Source organism: Pseudonaja textilis, chromosome 2 (genome assembly GCF_049901715.1).
Source record: "Pseudonaja textilis isolate UNSWEBS1 chromosome 2, rPseTex1.2, whole genome shotgun sequence".
NCBI classification, from domain to species: domain Eukaryota; kingdom Metazoa; phylum Chordata; class Lepidosauria; order Squamata; family Elapidae; genus Pseudonaja; species Pseudonaja textilis.
In genome coordinates, this window is record NC_141991.1 from 8816348 (window position 1) to 8836749 (window position 20402).

The 20402-nt window shown below is 45.6% G+C and overlaps 1 protein-coding gene and 1 long non-coding RNA gene across 3 annotated transcripts in view; one reads left to right on the top strand and one right to left on the bottom strand.

Annotated features, from left to right (window-relative positions):
- Positions 1–3526, top strand: LOC148126672 (uncharacterized). Its single transcript, XR_015742502.1, has 2 exons — positions 1–2261; positions 2306–3526. It is a non-coding gene; the product is annotated as an uncharacterized LOC148126672 (long non-coding RNA).
- The window catches only part of LOC113454652 (zinc finger protein 202-like), a 25869-nt gene continuing 8267 nt past the window's right edge, over positions 2801–20402 (bottom strand). For both annotated transcript variants that reach the window (XM_087928316.1, XM_087928315.1), the window contains exons 2-6: positions 13250–13884; positions 12654–12771; positions 7410–7492; positions 6975–7101; positions 2801–3830 (exon numbers count right to left, since the gene is read on the bottom strand). In XM_087928316.1, coding sequence (XP_087784442.1) covers positions 3247–3830; positions 6975–7101; positions 7410–7492; positions 12654–12771; positions 13250–13699 — 1362 coding nt within the window. In that variant the 5' untranslated portion in view covers positions 13700–13884 and the 3' untranslated portion in view covers positions 2801–3246. The remainder of the gene's footprint in view (positions 3831–6974; positions 7102–7409; positions 7493–12653; positions 12772–13249; positions 13885–20402) is intronic.

Below are 20402 nucleotides of genomic sequence, written 5' to 3' on the forward strand. Positions count from 1 at the left end.
ACTGTGACTAAGAAAGAAATGGGATTCTGTCTCATTGCATCCAGCTGGTAAGCAGAGAGCTCCCTTTGTAAGAAAAGACTCACCGGTCAGAAATTTGACAGAGTCATGAAGTGAAGCAGCAAGCAAGTTTATTGCATGTGAAATATGTTCTTGCAAGAACGGGTGGCTAGCAATGTAGGCACACAGAGGAATACATTTCTCCAGCTTTTTATAGCAACAGCACTCAAGACTTATATACCGCTTTATAGTGCTTGACAGCCCTCTCTATGCGGTTTACAGAGTCGGCCTATTGCCCCCAACAATCCGGGTCCTCATTTTACCCACCTTGGAAGGATGGAAGGCTGAGTCAACCTTGAGCCTGGTGAGATTCGAACTGCCAAATTGCTGGAAGTCAGCAGAAGTAGCCTGCAGTACTGCACTCTAACCACTGTGCCACTGAGACTCCTATTTATTTTATTCCCTTCATCCGAACCACAAATCCCTCCCTGCAGCCCCCTTTGACAAAGACCACAGGGTTGCAATCTCTCTTTCCATGGATTTCCCCACGTTTTTGCCCATTTCCCCTTTTCCCAGACTACTTTTTGTCCCTTTTTAAAAATTTCTTAATCTATATTTGTTTCCTTATAATCCTTGCAGCATAAGCATAGTAAATTGAGGCAAGTGGTTAATTAATTTTCTCCACTATATACTTAAAACTGCCTGTCCGAGCTGACCTGCTTATCGGAACAGCAGACCGTTCCTGTTTTCCGGCCTCAACCTTTTTACCCTTAGTGTCCCAATGTCCTACTGAACTTTTAAACCCACCTCTCTCAAAAATTGTTTTCGTTGCAAAAACACGACCTCCGTCAATTTCTTACACCTTGTTGTGTTTGCATAGTGCTGGAGGAAGGAGTGAGGGGTGTTTCTGTGTGTATGTTTGCACTTTTCCCTCATGCTTTCTGACTCTCGCTTGGCCTAGTCCCTGCAGTTTCCTTGGCGAGATTTCCAAAGTGCTTGGCAGACTCCAAAGTGGTCCTTTTATGGGGTGAGGGCAGGTTTATTCTCTGCCCAAATTACAGGCTGTCCTCGACTTAACCAGAGTTCATTTAGCGACCATTCAAAGTCACGCCACTGAAAACAAGTGACCTATGACCGTTTTTCAGAGTTACCTTTGCAGCATCCCCACGGTTGGGGGAATCAGAATTCGGACGCTTGGCAACTGGCTCATACTTACGACCGTTGCTGGGCCGAGGTCATGGGAATTAACATTTCTAACCAGCGAAGTCCATGGGGAAGCCAGATTCACCGAACAACCAGGTTACTAACCCATCGATATCTCGCTTCACAACAGAAATGTTGGCTCAATTGAGGTCACAAGTCAAGGACTACCTGTCTTGCCACACTCAGGCCGTTTAATAAGGCTTCTCACCCGTGTGGGTTCACCAATGTAAAGTCAAATCTGCCTTGACCATGGAACTCATTCCATAGACAAAGCATACATGGCTTTCTATTTGTGTGGTGTCTCATAACTTGATTTTACCCCCAAAACTCAGGGTGCAATCCGAACATCTGTATGGTTTCTCCCTGGTGTGAAGCTTCTGACGGTGACATAAAAGTTTGTGATGGGACTGAAACTCCATCCGTACTTCAGGCCACTGTCCCCAAAGTGCTTTTTCAAGAGGCAAACTGGACCTTCTGGTTTTTCTTTGAAGGACGTTTCGTTTCTCATCCAAGCAGCTTCTTCTGCTCTGACTGGAGGGTGAGGAATGGAAGGATTGATACTCCTTGCAGACAGCTGGTCATTTGCATTCTTTTCAGAGTCGTTGAGGTCACCTGGAGGTTTATCTGTGTCCTCCAGGAAACCTGAGTGGTGCAAATAGGCGTGAAGCCTTCTTGGAACTGCTGAAAGGACTGTGTTGAAGACTGGAGATAGATGTCCTATCCCTCCCCATGCTGAAAGAGGGCTGTTCAAGTTTGACATAGATGGCCTCTTCGACCCCCTTTCAAACCAGCAGTCTCCCAATGGGTTTGCTCTCCTGTGTTGTGCCACGCGTCTATGAAGTGGTTGTTTAGTTTCCCCAAGGTACAGATCTGCACATGGCTCACTGCATTGTACTGCATATACTGCATTGCTCGGTGTGTGTCTGGACTAGATTCAGATTGTCAAGTCATAAAATGATTCTATGGTCTTTTTAGAGTTGCCAACAGAAAGGGAGGAGGGAGCAGTGCAGCTTGCAAAACCGAAACTGCATTCCGTAAATGTTTTCAAAGATAGTAACTAGGTGACTGAATGTCTGCTATGCATAAATGTTTTCAAAGATAGTAGGTGACTGAAGTGTCTGCTGTGCAAAATGCTAACTGGAAAGCATGATTGATGACTCCGGGCTATGGATGTGTGACCTGTCCCATTGGAGAATATTAATTACAATACACCCGGGGGGTGGGGGGGAAAACCAGGGTCAAGAGTGACAACGAATTATGTGTCTCAGAGTCGGCTACACCCAGGCAGTGCCGGCATGTTAACTCCCAATAAATCCTTTGGAAGCTTTGGAAGTTTGGCTTGAGACTCATGATTTAAATGGGGGTAACTGCCAGAGCCCTGACATTGAGAATTCAAATGACCAGCGGTCTGTAAGGAGTATAAATCCTTCCATTCCCCAACATCGCGTCAGAGCCGAGAAGCTTCTTGGATGAGAAGCGAAACGCCTTCAAAGAAAAACCAGAAAGCCCAGTTGCCTCTTGAAACAAAGCACCTTTGAGACAACTTTTGGGTCTTGGATGCCCCGAGAATCTCCATAGACATACACTGAAATGAATTCACTGGCTGGGATTCTAGTTTTATTTATTTATTCTTTCAGTTAGCGTTTAAATGTAGATGCCCTCCGTCTCACCGCCTCGAGTTGTCTCTGGGCGGCTTACAGCAGTAGAAAAAAAACCAAAACAAATATAAAAGCATTTAAGATCAATCATTAAATAAATCCAATCTCTCTCTTTTCTCTCTCTCTCAACTCAAGAAAACTAGCTAAAAAGAAGTCTGGGGAATTCTTGTTGGGGGCCGGGAAAAAGAAGAATCCAAATCAACATTTTAGGCAGCTGCCAAAAAAAAAAAAAAAAAAAGGCTATTTATAGAGATTTGTTAAGAGTTTGTACCTAAAACCTGAGGTACTTTCCACGACGAAGATAACCCTCAGTTTCTGCCCTGCACAAAATCTTGCCGTTTGGGAAGTGTTGGATTTTGATCCGCGGCCTTTTGCCGCTTCGGTGTATTTAAATTTTGTGGCTCCTTCGATGGGAATGGAGAGTGATGCTGTGACTAAAGCTCTTCCCGCACGCCATGCATTGATAGGGCTTCTCCCCCGTGTGGATGCGTTTGTGGGAGGTCAGGGTTGCCATCTGACTGAAGCTGATGCCGCACTCGTTGCATTTGAAGGGCTTCTCCCTGGCGTGGATCCTTTCGTGTTCGTGCAAGAGAGACCGATGAGTAAAGCTTTTCCCACAGATGGTGCACATATTTATCCTGGGTTTCTGAGCTACTTTCCCTTGGGCGGGCGTTGCCGGGGAATCCACGCTCTTGGAAACAAAGGTGTTTTTCATGGTCGGTCTTCCTGGGATTGGCGTTTTGCAAAAGTTCCCGCTTGCGGACGCCAAAGGGGCGTTCCCCGGATAGATTTGGGGCGCCCCCATTGCACCTTGGAAAGGATGGATTTCCGAAAGAGAGAATTCATCCCATCTCATGACCTTGGGCCGCTCCTCTATCCCTTCAAACTGCAGTTCCTCCTGGGTGGATCTGGCTCTTTTTAAGGACACCCTTTGCGGTTCATCCTCCTCCTTGTTCCGCCATACCTCCCTCCCTAGAAGAGAAAACCAAGAGAAAACATGGGGAGGGGGAAGGATCAAATGGGGGAGGGGAAAAAAAAAAGCAGCTTTCGGTGAGAGATAGGTAATGTTCTGACCCAACCCTGTTACCAGCAAGAAAATCTCAAACAAACGCGGCAACTCAAACCTTCACAGCTTTAATCTACAAATAAACCTCTTTGTAGATAAAAGATGGCTTGCAGCCAATTAATCCAACCAGAAAAGCCTTGACAGAATTCAGATAAGCCGAAGTCTCTACACACAATGCTGGATCCGTAGAGCGTTTAACCTTTTGCAAAAGCAAAAACCTGTTGAAACCAGGCTTATATTCCCTGGAGGGAGGGGCCATTATGTTCCATCCTTACTCCCGAGTTGCCTGTGCTGCTCCAGCTGTTCTCTTCCACGAATCATCCGGCGCTCACGCGCACTTAGCACAGGCTCCTCGGGAACCTCCTCATCACTGCTGCCAGCTCCCACAATCCCTGAAGGCTGCAGTCCACTCCCTGATGGTCCTGGCCCCTCAGCTGAGTCCTCGCTCTCCTCCACCGTCTGCACCTGCTGCTGGTTAATCACAACCGGTAAGGTAGTACATTCAGGCAAGAAAAACCAAATGTACAGGTATAGCTTAGGTGGAACCTCACTCAGTACTATGTTTCCCCCAAAATAAGATTGGGTCTTATATTAATTTTTGCTCCAGAAGACACATTAGGGTTATTTTCCAGTTAGGTCTTATTTGGGGGAAAAATATGGTACTAAATGCATCTGCCTCGCTATCTTAACTGGGGTTTATTTTTGGGTTAGGGTTTATATTACGAGCATCCTGAAAAATCATGCTAGGGCTTATTTTCTGGTTGGGGTCTTATTTTCAGGGAAACAGGGTAATAGTAACTATGAGATCTCGGAGTCCCAGTGGACAATCATTTAAATATGAGCCAGCCATGTGCTGCAGCTGCCAATAAAGCCAACATGCTGCATTAACAGAGGGATAGAATCAAGATCACGTGAAGTATTAATACCACTTTATGCCTTAGTAAGGCCACACTTTGTATGCTGCATCCAGTTTTGTAAAAAAGATCTTGAGACTCTAGAAAGAGTGCAGAGAAGAGCAATAAAGATGATTAAGGGACTGGAGGCTAAAACATATGAAGAACGGTTGCTGGAATTGGGTAGGTCTAGTTTGATGAAAAGAAGGACTAAAGGAGACATGATAGTAGAATTTCAATTTCTAAGGGGATGTCACAAAGAGGGAGTCAAAGTATTCTACAATTCATTTAGTGACCATTCAAAGTTGCAACGGAGCTGACAAAAAGTGATTTCTGACTGTTTTTCACACTTACGACCTTTGTAGCATCCCCATGCTCATGTGAGTAAAATTCAGATGCTTGGCACTGTGAAGCGGTATACAAGTCTACGTGCTATTGCTACTCTCAAACTGCATATAAAACCCAACACATTTGATCATGGTTCCCGAACAAAAATTTACTGCTGGCTTCACAATGGCATCTGGATACGGTAAAAACTCAGAGGGGATTGTGCTGCTAAATAGCAATTGCACTTAGATTCATATACCGCTTCCCAGTGCTTTTGCAGCCCTCTCTAAGTAGTTTACAGAGTCAGCCTATTGCCCCCAACAATCTGGGTCCTCATTTTACCCATTTCAGAAGGATGTGTTGTGGTTAGCCGGCAGGAGGTGTGGACAGCTGAGGAGAGCAAGGACTCAGATGAGGGGCCAGAACCATTAGGGAGTGAACTGCTGCCTTCAGAGATTGTGGGGGCTGGCAGCAGTGATGAGGTGGTTCCTGAGGAGCCTGTGCCAAGTGTGCGTGCACGCAGGATTGCTTGCAGGAAAGAGCAGCTGCAACAGCACGGGCGACTCGGGAGTAAGGCTGTAAGGTAATGGCCCCAGCTGTGAACAAACGTATTTTGCAGAAGGCAGAAACATTTTGAAACTACAGCTTCGTGGACATTCTAGTATCCTGAGTTTGTATTTGAAGATTCTTATTTTGCAAATTATTTGTCTGTTATCTTTTGGCAAGTCTCACTCAGTTTGACAAGGCTTGTGCTTATCACAGCTAATTATTTTGCAAAAGCATTACAAGGTTTCCGTTCTTTTTGAATTGTGTTTGATTAGATTTGAAGTGCCAAATTGCAGTCAGCTAACAAGTCAGCAGATTATGACTTCAAGCCTGTTGTCTATAGAGATTCTCAGTCACCCAGGTCATGGTTGTCCCAAAGGCGCTTTTTTGAGGAGGCAACTGAACTTTCCTGTTTTTTCTTTTGAAAGTCCACTTGCCTCCTCAAAAAGCACCTTTGGGACAACCATGACCTGGATGACTGAGAATCTCTACCGACGTTTTAGCTATCCAATTTGGGATGAACCCCTTTGGAAGCATGTGGGAGTAAGTAGGAATGGATTTCCAGAGGGAAAACACTGCAGACTACAGGAACCATTTCCACTACTCAGGTGATGCTGAGGAGACAGATAAACCTCCAAGTGCTTCAACGAGCCTCTAAAACAAGGCTGGTAAAGTCCCCGACGGTGGGCTGGAGGTGACACACGCTGGCCATACCCCCACCCAGCTTAGCGAAGGGGAATAAAGTCCCGATACGTCACATGACACTGCCGCGAGGACGCAAGTTGGACACCCCTGCTCTAAAAGGATGCAAATGTCCATTGATCTGCAAGGAATGTCAATCAGAAGTGGTATTCAGTAGGTTTGGTAGCGGAAATTTTGAGTAGTTTGGAGAACTGGCAAAGACCGCCTCTGACTGGCCCCGCCCCCATCTCTTCTCTGCCTCCCGAGTCCCAGCTGATTGGCTAGGTCTTCTTTGGTTGCCCTACACAGGAGAACGGAGCTGGAAAGCAGGTTAATGGGGTGGGGGATGGGGATTTGGCAGTATCCTTCCCCTACCATGCTCACCAAGCCACGCCCACAGAACCAGTAGTAAAAAAAATTTGAATCCCACCCCTAATATAAATCCTTCAATTCCCCACCATCCACTCAAGAGCTGAAGAAGCTTCTTGGATGAGAAGCGAAACGTCTTCCAAAGGAAAAAAAAAACAAGAAAGTCCAAGTTGCTTCCTGAAAAATTTGGGGTCAAAGCCTGTTGGGACACCACATGGGGGGGGGGGAACTCACCCAAGGAGTTCAGGTTTTGGTAGTTCTCCACCATGACCTCCATTTGCAGGGACAACTGGCTTGCATTCAACAAAGGAGACTCCTCTTCTGTGAAGTACACAGCCACGTCCTCAAAAGATAGCGGAACCTGGAGGAGAAGGGGGAAAAAAAACAAAAAAAAGGAAAAGAGGGAGGAGAGGAAAAGGAAATGGAGGAAGGGAGGGAGGGAAGGAAGGAAAAAGGCAGTGGTGGGATTCAGCCGGTTGACACCACTTCGGGAGAACCGGTTGTTAACTTTCGGAGAAGTTTGGTGAACCGGTCGTTGGGAGAACCCATTAGGGCAGAGAACCGGTTGCTAAATTATATGAATCCTACCACTGGAACAAAGGGGTCAGGGCCACCCAAGAAAATCTGCAGTGGCTGACCCATTTTATTCTCCCCACCCCCATTTCTTACCAGATCTGGCTGGGCCGAAGCGGAGCCCTCTCTAGAAACAAGAGCAGACATATTTGGAGGCCTCATCAAAGTTTTCTCATTGCCTGTAAATGGACAAAGATGTAGTGGGAGGAGGTGGTGGTGGTTTCATTTGTACATGAATAAGGCCAATTCGGACAAGACCCCAGCCTGGAGACACTACAAAGCCCTTGTTTTTCTTGGATTCACACAGCTCAGATGTTCCAACAAACCCTGGTTGGTTTACTTCAAGGTGGGTTTTCCACCACCGCCCTCCCACTATCCTCACTAGACAGCTGACCCTCAAAAGTGCAGTGCCGGAAATGAAGCTTTTTAAAAGTTTTCTGGGAATCTTTTATTGGACAGGCCATCCTTGACTTACGACAGTTCGCTTAGTTTGAAGATACAACGGCACCTCAAAACGTGACCGACGACCATTTTTCACACGTATGACCATGGTGCCAGCCCCCAAGGTCACAGGATTTAACTTCAGATGCTTGGCAATTGACTCCTACTTATGACAGGTGCAGGGTCCCCTTTTGCGACTGTCTGACGAGCAAAGTCAACGGGGAAGCCCGGCTCACTTAACAACCGTGTGGCCAATTTAAAAAGTGCAGTGATTCGCTTAACGAATGTGGCAGGAAATGGTGTAAAATGGGGGGCAAAGCTCACTTAACGAATTCCTCACTTAGCAACATACATTTTAGGCTCAATTGGGGTTGTAAGTCAAGGACTACCCGTGCTGTGACATTTACATACTGCAACCTCTGGAGATGCTACGCAGGTCTTACGAGTCTCTTTAAATCAAGACTCTCCCAATCAATTCAATTGTGTAGAATGTAAAGGATGTCTGTTTGTGTTTATTTTCAAAGTCATATTGTACACTGAAGATGGTATTTAATTTCATTGTACGAGGTGCAATGACAATAAACTAAAACTATTAGATAGATAGATAGATAGATAGATAGATAGATAGATAGATAGATAGATAGAAAGAAAGAAAGAAAGAAAGAAAGAAAGAAAAGAAAGGAAAGGAAAGGAAAGGAAAGGAAAGGAAAAGGAAGGAAGGAAGAAGGAAGGAAGAAAGAAAAGGAAGAAAGAAAGAAAAGAAAGAAAGAAAGAAAGAAAGAAAGAAAGAAAGAAAGAAAGAAAGAAAGAAAGAAAGAAAGAAAGAAAGAATACTTTATTGGCCAAGTGTGATTGGACACACAAGGAATTTGGCTTTGTGTAAATACTCTCAGTATACATAAAAGAAAAGATAGGTTCGTTAAGAGTGGAGAATCATAAGGTATGAGACACTTAATGAGAGTCATAGGGTACAATAAGCAATCAAATTATACTAGGAAACAGTCAATATAAATCGTTAGGATACAAACGACAAAGTTACAGTCATATAGTCACAAGTGGGAGGGGATGGGTGATAAGGAGTGGTGAGAAGATTAACAGTAATAGTAGTGAAGACAAGTGTTAGTTTTATTAGTTTACTGTATTGTCACTGCACCTTGTACAACGAAATCAAACACCATCTTCAGTGCACACCATGACCATGAAAATAAACACAAACCACACATCCTTCACCCTCTACATATTGAACCGGAACCCCCCAACACCACACCAACACTGCACAATACAGTAGAATTCAAAAGAGCTACTGCCCTGGGATAGAAGCTGTTTTTTTAGCCAATTTGTCCTTGTTTTTATTATTCTGTACCGTCTGCCAGATGGTAATAGTTCAAAAAAAAGGGTCCCCGGGATGAGATGGATCTTTGAGAATGTTTTGAACTTTCTTAAGGCAGAGGGAGCTATAAAGCTCTTCCAAAGAGGGGAGAGGGCAACCCATGATCCTCTGGGCAATGACATGAACCCTCTGGAGTGCTTTCCTATCTGCCCCTGGGCAATTGGCAAACCATACAGAGGTGCAGTAAGTTAAGATACTCTCTATGGTGCAGCGGTAGAAGGTCACCAGAAGTTTCTCATTCAGTTGTTGTTTTCTGAGAAGTCCCAGGTAGAACAATCTCTGCTGGGCCCTTTTGACCAGGGCTGCAATGAGCACCCAGGTCAGGTCCTCTTTTAGGGTAACACCCAGAAAATTAAAACTGGCCACTTGCTCCACTCGGTCTCCATTGATAAGCTAGGGCTGGATGTCTGATCTGTTCCTTCTCTAGTCCACTATAAGCTCCTTGGTCTTATTGGTGTTGGCGTCTCCACACCACGAAAGCAGCCGGTCCACCTCATCTCAGTAGGCAGACTCATCCCCACCCCGGGATAACTAAAAACTTAACCCTCTAGTTTATTAAATTTACCATTTTTTTTCTCACCGAATCCGTAGTGCTAGTAATCTCGGTGTTGAAAAGCGTTCACCTCTGTTCTATTTATTATTTATTTACTATTATTTATTTACTATCTTTTTATTCCATTTTGTGTTACAGATAATCCTCATCTTAGGTCCTCGATTCAGCCCAGAATTTCTCTCACTTAAGTTGTTAAGTGAGTTTCGCCCCATTTTAGAAGTTTTCTTGCCACAGCTGCTAAGTGGATTTGCTGTTAAATTAGGAACACGGCTGTTAAAGTGAATCTGGCTTCCCCATGGACTTTGCCTGTCAGGTCACAAAAGTACATCATATAACACTGCATAAATAAATATGAGCCAGTTGCCCAAATTTTGATCATGTGACCATGGAGCTGCTGTGAGAAAGAGAGTTGTTACTTTTCAGTTGTAACTTCCAACACTAAGTGAATGGCTGTAAGTTGCGGGTTTCCTGTATATATATTTTCATTTCATTTCCCTGAGCGTTAAGGTATTTAAAGCCAGTCAGTGCCCGAAATAAAGCCCCTCAGCCCCTCCACACATTCAATTGGGAAATATGATGTATTTGAACTGCAAAGAGATTTTCAAATTTTACTGCCAGACTCGGTTCATAAGTTGTCAACCCTGAAGCTGACCTGACTGAAGCCATTTTGGGACTTCAAGTGCTGACATTCTATTTCCCTTACACCTTATTTCTGTTGAACAAAAATAGGGGTGCATATTATTACTTTTGACACTTCACTGTAAAACTTGCTAAGGAGAAAATGTCCTTTATCATACAGCTGTGACCAGCCGGGGGCTTCTGCACAGGGAGATAATCGAACATCTTAAGATGGTTTCCACAATCAAAAGCTCACTTTGGTTAGTATATATTCAGTGTGACCTGGAGGAAATCCCCTCAGAAAATGGCAGGAGGGATATGCCTCCAGGCAAAAGGCTGCAATTGTATTTATACAATTATACAGTTTCCGGAAAGGAGAAGAAAACGATACAGCCATGCGTATGTATAGGTAATAGATGATGTAAAGCATGAATAATGAGTAATCCTCAAGTTACTTCCCCGTCTTTCAAGGAGAGTAGCAACCTAGAACTAAAGAGAAATAACCTGACGGTGGGGACAATTAACCAGTGGAATAACTTGCCTCCAAAAGTTGTATGCGCTCCATCACTGGAGGCTTTCACAAAGAGACTGGACAACTATTTGTCTGAAAAGGTGTAGGATCTCCTGCTCAAGCAGGGGGTTAGACTGGAAGACCTCCAAGGTCCCTTCCAACTCTTGTTATTATTCTGTTCTATCCTCAGGGAAGCATTGTTGTCTTCACAGAGAAAGAAATGCATCAGTTGTATTGCCATAGCAATTTGTGAGGAGAACTGAGGACTTCAAGGTTGCCTCAACGAGCGCCCATTCCTTCTACGTTTCTATCTTGCTAACTCGCTCCCACCCTTCCAAAGGCTGGTTTTCCCTCATAATGGGCACAGAAAAAAAAAGGGTGTGTGTGTCAAGGGTTTGATTGTGTGGTCTTGGCCACCCTCTCAACCTTGGCAACTTTTAAGTAGTGTGGACTTTAACGCCCAGAATTCCTCAGCCTGCTATATTGCACTTTTAAGTCCATCTTTTATTTTTTTTTTTTTTAAATTAAACATAACATTTAAAAAACATTGAATGTGATGGAATTGTTTCGACATATTTTTTGTTCATCGTTCTAGTAAAATATAACTATAAATCTTACACACACACACTTATTCATCCTTACTTACATCTTCCAACATTCCTGGTATGATTTAAGACTCTTGATCACAGATGCCCTCTTAACAACTCTTTTCAAGCTTAAACCCTTCCTTTCTGTCCCCACCAATAGTAAAATCTATTCCAAATGAGATAATATTCCGATTCATTCTTATTTTTCATCTCATAGTGTCAGCCTGTCCATTTCAGCGCAAGTCAAAATGGTATTAAGGCCACGTAATCTTAAAGTCGCCAAGGTGGAGAAAAACCGACGTATGAGTTTAAAAGGCATCTGCATCTAATAAAGGAAAATATTTGTAGCTCAGGGTTGACCTGAGGGGTCCTTGGCGCTTTCTGAGCTTGTTTGTTTTCTTGCAAAACGTTTCATTACTGTAACTAGGAAACATCCACAGGGCTAGGACAGTGGTGGCTAACATTTTTGGGCTCCTGTGCCAAAAAATTGCGTGCGCTTGCACGCTTGCGCTCGTGTGCCAGCACCCAGAAGGTAACGTGGGACACCCCCCCCCCCACGTCCCCTACACATGCGCGTGCAATCCCACCACCCTGCCCCCTTACCCGCACTGCGCCTCACAGCTGATTTTCAGCCGGTTTGAGGCCTTTTTTGGCCTCCCAAAGGCTTGAGGAAAGCTTCGACAAGCTTTGCCCGCCAAAATCTAGCCCTGTTTCATCACTTCCTGTTTTCCGGAAAATTCCAGAAGTGACAAAACGGGGCTAGATTTCGGCCTACAAAGCTCGTAGAAGCCTTGCAGGAGCCCCTCCTCAAGCCTTGGGGAAGCCGACAAAGGCCTCACACTGGCCAAAAATCCGCTGTGAGGCGCGCACATGCGCAGTGAGGTAAGTTTGCCTGCAGCTCGCGTGCTGGCACAAATGGCTCTGCGTGCCGCCTGTGGCACGCGTGTCATAGGTTCGCCATCACGGGACTCGGATATCAGTGCTGGGACTGAGGATGGACCGATGATGTTATCCAGCTAGGGCAATGAAACACCTGCAAGAAAGCAACCCAGCTCAGAGAGCACTAAGGACCCCCCACTTCAAGGCTCTGCATTTTTTCAACTTTTTTTTTTTTTTTAAACCAAACCCTGGAAATTCACCAGAGCTATCCCAGCCTGACAAATCCGGAAGTTACCTCTTTGCCCAGAAAGACGGAAGACCACCACAAATCTATCTATCTATCTACCTCTTGGATTCTTACCCTGCAATACGGCATCTTCATTCTCTAAGATCTGCTTGAAGAACTCTCTCTGTTCTGCGTCTGAGGGAGTCTCCTTCTTAATTTTGGGGAAATCGTTAGAAGCATCCACAATCAGGCCCTGCAAAAGCAGTACCAGATATCCATACAAGGTGGGAACAGGAGAGCAAAAAAAAAAAAAAAAAAGACGACCTTTCTCTTTTAAGGATCTCCCTCCAACGCCTGTCGCAGCTGGCAGCAGTTTGGAGGGAAACCGTGTAATTCTCATCCCCTTGGAACTGGGAAGAAGAAAAGTTTTTTAAGTTACTGAGGGGGGAAAGGAGGGGTGTATAGCCTGTATTCCCCCCCCCCCGCCAGCTTAGCTCTTTGGAGGCAGCATCTGGAGGTTCTGATCAGATCCTGGTGGAAGGCAGTGATCCGGAACTGCTCCGTCTGCAGCACAAACTTCTCACAATCTCCTCCACAAGGAATGCTGACCAAGATCCTCCGTGAGCCGCGCGCGCCTTGAGACGGTAACGCAAAAGCCTTTCCCGAGCTGGAACGCGACTCTCAACTCACTTCACGGTCCTTTGAGACGTCCCACCAAAGGCTGCCCTCACCTGCATTTTCGGCTTCCTGTCATCCGCTTGGCTCAAGAGGAAGCCTTCCGCCAGGGCCACCGCCTGTGAACAGGTCTCGGCGCCGCATTCTCTGATCCAGCTCTTCATGTCGGGAGGCAGGATAGTCAAGAACTGCTCTAGGATCACCAGGTCCAGGATCTCAGCTTTGGTGTGCTGTCCTGGCTTCAGCCACTGGCAACACAGGTCGTGGAGCTGGCTGTAAACCCCGCGGGGCCCGGCGCATTTCCGATAGCGGAACTGCCGGAAGTGTTGGCGCTGGACGTAGGAGTTCCCTTTCTCTTCCCTCTGGATTTTGTTGGGATGTTTTTCCCAGTGCTCCCCAGGGCTGCGAGCCTCGGGGATCTCGAGGCCCCCCGCTGAATCCACCACTTCCTCCTTCGACCCTTGGGATCCTGGGGTCAGCACTGTCTCCAATAAGATTCGAAACATCTCCCGTCTCAATGGCTTTCTTCCCACAATGTCTGAATGGCTAGAATCGAACTGAAAGTACGTTGGTGTGTGTGTGTGTGTGTCTCTCTCTCTCTGTTTTTGGTGGGGAGGGGGGAGTGACGGCCCCACTCAGGAAGTCAAGGATTAAATTTCAAGGCAGTCACAAACTTGAAGTTAGTAGCTCTCTGTAAAGAATGGAGAACGAGACAGATCAGAGGCAGACGATACAACAGGAAATAAACAAGGAGTTCTCCCGTACAAAAGCACTTTCGGGGCACATGTACTTTGCTTGGCTGATAGTCACATTTGACAGAACGAATAAACGGTAATTACAGGTCCCAGAAACCCCAAATAAAAACAATAAAATAACCTGCAGGAAAAATGAGACACACACACAATGCCACGTTCTTCACGATAGAAGCAGTAATCGGTTCCCCAACTGTCTATGGAGATTCTCAGTCATCCAGGTCGTGGCTGTCCCAAAGACAACCGGACTAATATAATCCTAGGTTGTCTAAACAGAGGCACAGAATCAAAACCACAGCGGAGTATTAGTACCGCTGTCGGCGTTCCAACTAACAAAACTCCAAACCAATCAACTCCGAGAGGAGCATTTCCTCAAAGCTCCATTTTATTAGAGTTGTCATACTGGCCCCATCTGGGAAAACTCCAATCTGAGCGTTCCGGGTTTTCCCTTCCCAAAAGAAAATTCAAAAAATCCATCCCCTGCACCCACCAGTCCATCACATGGCCCAATCAGATCCTCGTCCCAACTGGAGACCACCTTCCAGATACTCCTCTCCCGACTCACTGAGAAAGAATGTCGTTGAGGCTAATCTTCCACCTCTGTATGAAATCCCCCCTCCCAAATTCCCAGGCACTAAATGTGGCAGCCTTGAAGTTTCCAAGTAAAATATGGCTTTCCAAGGCTGACAACTGCTTTATAAAACCATAGATAGAATAGATAGAAATAGAAAATAAATAGAAAATAGAAATAGAATAGAATAGCTTTATCGGCCAAGTGTGATTGGGCCACAAAAGGAATTTATCTTGGTGCAAACTCTCGGTATACACAAAAGATACATTTGTCAAGAGTTGAGAATCATAAGGTACAACACTTAATGATAGTCATAGGGTACAATAAGCAATCCAATCATACTAGGAAGATATAAGGCCACACCTTGGAATATTGCATCCACTTTTGGTCACATTAGTCAATATCATTAGACCAATTTTTGGTCAATATCAAAAGATATTGAGATTTTGGGGAAAGGGCCAAGAAGAGCAACTAAGACAATTAAAGGCCTGGAGACAAAAATGTATCAAGCATGGTTGCAGGATTTGGGTTTGGCTAGTCTAGAGAAGAGAAGCACTAGGGGATGACATGATAGCAGTATTCCAGTACTTGAGAGGCTGTCCTAAAGAGGAGGGAGTCCATAGTGAGGACAATTAACTAATGAAAGAGCTTTGCCTTCAGATGTTGTGGGGGCTTTTGAGAAGAGACTGGACAGTCACTTGTCTGAAATGGTAACGTCTCCTGTTGGAGCAGAGGGCTGGACAAGATCTCTTTCAGCTCTATTCTGATTCTGTTTGTAGCAATAGCACTTAGATTTATAGTGCTTTACAGCCCCCTCTCAGCGGTTTACAGAGTCAACCTATTGCCCCCAACAATCCAGGTCCTCATTTTACCCACCTCGGAAGGATGGAAGGCTGAGTCAACCTTGAAGCTTTGGTGGGATTTGAACTGCCAAATTGTAGGCAGCTGGCTGCAGAAGTAGCTTGCAGTATTGCACTCTGACCACTGCGCCACAGAGGCTCCTTTATGCTCGAAGACGCTTCGCTCCTCATCCAAGAGGCGTGTCAGAACTGAAGAAGCTTCTTGGATGAGAAGCGAAACGTCTTGAAGGAAAAACAAACTCCAGTTGCCTTTTGAAAAAGCACTTTTGGGACAGTCTCCAATTATTTTGCTAGTCACCAAGCCACACCTTCTGCAGGCCTCAAGGGCACATTTGATGATATGGGAACCTGGTGTGCAAGAGTTTCATGTAAAATGTACCTACTCATCATAAGCGCATGTGAAAACCAGCTGCTGTAATTTAAGTGTTGGGAGGAGGACTAGGAAGTTGCTGGCTGAAGTCCCCATTAGACCATGGATCTCTTTTGCCAGTTTATCTCTACCTCTCTAACCCACCTCACTGGGTTCTCACCTGGATAAAATTAGGGAAGGAATCCCATATAGGTAGTCCTCAGCTTACAGTTACAATGAAGCCCCAAAATGTATGTCGTTAAGGGAAACATTTGTTTTAACTTGAGTTTGGCCCCGTTTTACGACTTTTCTTGCCGCCACATTTGTTCAGCTGTTCAATTAGAAACACGGTTGTTAAGCAAACCTGGTTTCCCCATCGACTGAGGTCACCTGACCCTGGGAAATGGACACCGTCATAAACGTGAGTCAGTTGTCAAAGCTTCCGAATGCAAATCACATGACCACGAGGGTGCTACAACGGTCGTGTGAAAAACGGTCCTGAGTCACTTTTCTTCACTGCCGTTGTAACTTCAAACGGTCACTAAAGGAATTGTAAATTGAGGACTACCTGTATAAGCAAACTTGAGCTCTCAGAGATAAGGGGTAGAAATGCCTTGGTTATAACTTATTATTAGTTTACTTTATTGTCTTTGCACCTCGTGAAACGAAATCAAACACCATCTTCAGTGCACACCATGACCATGAAAATAAACACAAACCACACATCCTTCACTCTCCACACATTGAACCAAAAACCCCTGACACTGCACCAATACTGTACTATACAATAGAATTCAACAGAGCTCCTGTCCTAGGATAGCAGCTGTTTTTCAGCCTACTTGTTTTTAACATCCTGTACCGTCTGCCAGATGGTAATAGTTCAAAAAAAAGGGTGCCCAGGATGAGATGGACTTTTGAGAATGTTTGGAGCTTTCTTGGGGGCTATAAAGCTCTTCCAAAGAGAGGAGAGGGCAACCCATGATCCCCTGAGCAATGACGTTAACCCTCTGGAGTGCTTTCCTATGTGCCACTGTGCAACTGGCAAACCATACAGAGGTGCAATAAATTAAGATACTCTCTATGGTGCAGCGATAGAAGGTCACCAGCAGTTTTTCATTCAGTTGTTGTTTTCTGAGAAGTCTCAGGTAGTATAATGTCTACTGGGCCCTTTTGACCAGGGCTGCAATGCGAGCACCCAGAAACTTAATACTGGACACTTGCTCCACTAGGTCCCCATTGATAAGCAAGGGCTGGAGATCTGATCTGTTCTTTCTATAGTCCACTATAGGCTCCTTGGTCTGACTGGTGTTGAGGACCAAGTTATTGTCTCCGCACCATGAAAGCAACCGCTCCACCTCATCTCGGTAGGAAGACTCATCCCTGCTATCCCCCCTTGGCTACTGTAAGCGAGGAAAACACAGGTAATCCTCAACTTACAACCATAGTCCAGCCCAGAATTTATGTTGCTAACCGAGAAATTTGTTAAATCAGTTTTGCCTCATTTTACGACTTTTCTTACTTATCGTGTCAACTCTGAAGTGAACCTGGCTGGGGCCATTTTGGAGGCTTCAGGTATTGCCACAGTACAAAGTAGGGATAAGGAAGGGGTACATAGTTAGATGGGGGTTTGTAGACAAAACAAAATAGTTTCCTGTGGGAACCAAGGACCTGAACCTCAGTGGCGCATTGGTTAGATTCTCAGGGATGCGACTCAACCGGTGTAACAACCAGTTCGGTGAGTGCATGCTTTGCACACGCATTTCGCACGCGTGCAGAGGGTTTGCTACTGACCTCTTGCAATCCTGCAATCTCCTTGTGCGTTAAACAGCTGGCGCCCGGCAATCGGTTGTGCCGCACGAAGCAGCTGAGCTTGAAAACCAGGAAATAAAGGTCAGAATAGAGCCGGGGCAGGCCCAGTAGCAGATCGTTGGAGTGAACCAGTTTGCTCATCTCACCTCTGGTTAGAATGGAGGTACTGCAGGCCTTGTCAGCGTTCCAGCTACCCTCCTTTCCAACCAATAACTCCGAGGCAGATATTTCTCAAAGATTGCTTTATTTAGATACTGGCACATCTGTGGAATCCTGAATCTGAAAGTTTCTAACTTCCTTGGAATATTCAAAACTACAAATCCATCCCCCCTTGGCCACCTGTGATGACCCAGAACGTGACACAAAAATAACAAAGTCACAAAAGTAGAATAAATTCCCTTTAATGCCTCCAACTTGCCCCCAATGTCCAATTATCCTTGGCTGGCTATCAAACTCTTCAAAAAACAGTCTACGAAGGAAGGGCAGAAAGGCAGTCCAAACTCAAAGTAAAGATAATTAGAAATAAAAAACCCAACACAAACCACACTGAAGTAATTAACACAGCAGGCCAGGATGGTAAATTGCAGACTTTCAAAGGATAACACAGCATCCACAGTTGGGAGGATGCCAAAACCCAGATAAGCGATAAGCCTCGACCAAAATAATGCATGCTTTGCTTTCCAGCAACTTTGCTATGCGCAGTTTGCCCTTTTAAACAGTCTTCCCAGCTGCAGCCCATGAAGGAGATCAGGACCCTTTCCTCACCCGTAAGCCATGTTGCTCCCTTCTCCATTCTTCCCTGCGTGCCCTAGGATGAAGAGGGATGGCCCTGGGTCTTCCTCTGAATGCCCAGCCAGGCTGTGCCCTTCCCCATTTTCTTCCCGGAGCCACACTCCCACTCCCTGTCAGCTGCTCAATCTCCCCCTCAAAATCAGACTCCAACAGGGGCATGACACCATCATTACACCACATGGCCCAATCACGATCCGTCCTAAAATAAGATTATTTCATTCTGCGCCATACTCAATGACCTTGAACTAACAAAAGAATTTTATTTTGTTTACTAAGACAGGGGTCTCCAACCTTGGCACCTTGAAGCCTGGAGGACTTCAACTCTCGGAATTCTGGAGAGTGGCACATGGGGAGTTTCTCGCTGGGGAATTCTGGGAGTTGAAGTCCTCCAGGCTTAAAGTTACCAAGGTTGGAGACCCCTGTACTAAGAGATACTCAATTGCATTCTCAGGTTTGTGGCAGCGTGGGAGCATCGAATCTCAATATGGCTTCCAAAGCTGACAGGATTCTTCTGCTGACTGACTGCAATTTGGTCAATCGAATCTCACCAGGCTCAAGCTTGACTCGGCCTTCCATCCTTCCGAGGTCGATAAAATGTTGGGGGCAAGAGGCTGACTCTGTAAAGCGCTTAGGGAAGGCTATAAAGCACTGTAAAGCTGTATATAAGTCTAAGTGCTATTGCTATTCTAACAGATGGCAGGGGAGAGGAGGAGTCCAGTTACCATGCGACCAGCCAGCACCTTGATTGGACAATGTGACCGTTTTGGGAAACAGGGAGCTTCTCGCTGTTTAATCAGGTGAAAACCATGGAAACTTTCTGAGTCGGTTTTCACCAGGTTGTGTGTACTGACCCAGAGTGTAACACAAACGTAACAAGATGCAAAACGTAAATAAATGTCCCTTAATGCCTCCAACTTGGCCCCACGGTTCAATAATACTCTGTTGGAGATAAAACTTACTCAAAAATAGTCTTCAAAAGAAAGCAATACAGTCCAAATTTAACAAGCAGATAGAGGGGAAATAAAAAACCCAAAACAAACTACTCTGACGACATTTCCACAACGGAACAGGAGAAGTATTTACCAAATTCAAGGAGATAACAAGGCACAGTCTGTTGGAAGGACGCCAGCCAAGATAACTTCAGACCCAAATGAAACACGCTTTGTTTCCAGCATTTGCCAGTACGCAGGTCGAAACTCTTGTGCAATTGTTACAGCTGCATCCCATGAAGAGGATCAAGGCCCTCTCCTCCCGAGTAGACCACGTCTCTCCCTGATCCTCTCCTCCCTGCGTGCCCTAGGATGGAGAGGGGGATGGACCTGGGTCCTCCTCTGACTGTTCAGCCGGCTTCTGCTCTTCCCCAGCCTCCCCCACAACCTCCGGAGCCACACTTCCACTCCCTGTCAGCTGTTCCTCCACTCCCTCAGAGTCTCTCCACCAGGGGCATGACATTGTGCTAATATGCTATCTCCGATGAAATTGTTCTTTGAGGAATTTGCCTCCCCCGGAGTTCTGCTTTCTATGGAGTTATCATTTGGGACCCTGATGCACAGTTCTTAAGTGAATCCCTGCGATTGTTAAATTAGTAACATGGTTGTTAAGTGAATCTGGATTCCCCATTGACTTGGCTTGTCAGAAGGTCGCAAGAGGAGATCACATGATTCCCCCCGGGACCCTGCAACCGTCATAAACAGGAACCAATTGTGAATCCAAATGTGAATCGCGTGAGCACAGGGGATGCTGCAACGGTCGTAAATGTGGAAAACGGTCCTAAGTCGCTTTTTTCAATGCCGTTGTAACTTCAGCCACTTAATGAATTGCTGTGAGTCGAGGACCGCCTATACACAAGCCTCTTCCATGCCGATCTCTCGCTCCTTTAATCTCCTCCTCGGTAAGGGTGGCCGTATCCCCAAATATATGTGGTAGATTGTAGCCACCAGAGGAGGGAGGGGCTCTTTCCCAGGGAGCAAAGAGACAAAGCAGCTTGGAATCCCAGCTATGCAGGGAAAGGACAAAGGGAGATTCCTCCAGGCTTCTTCCGTTTGCAGGCTGCATCTACTAGTTACGCAAAGGAGG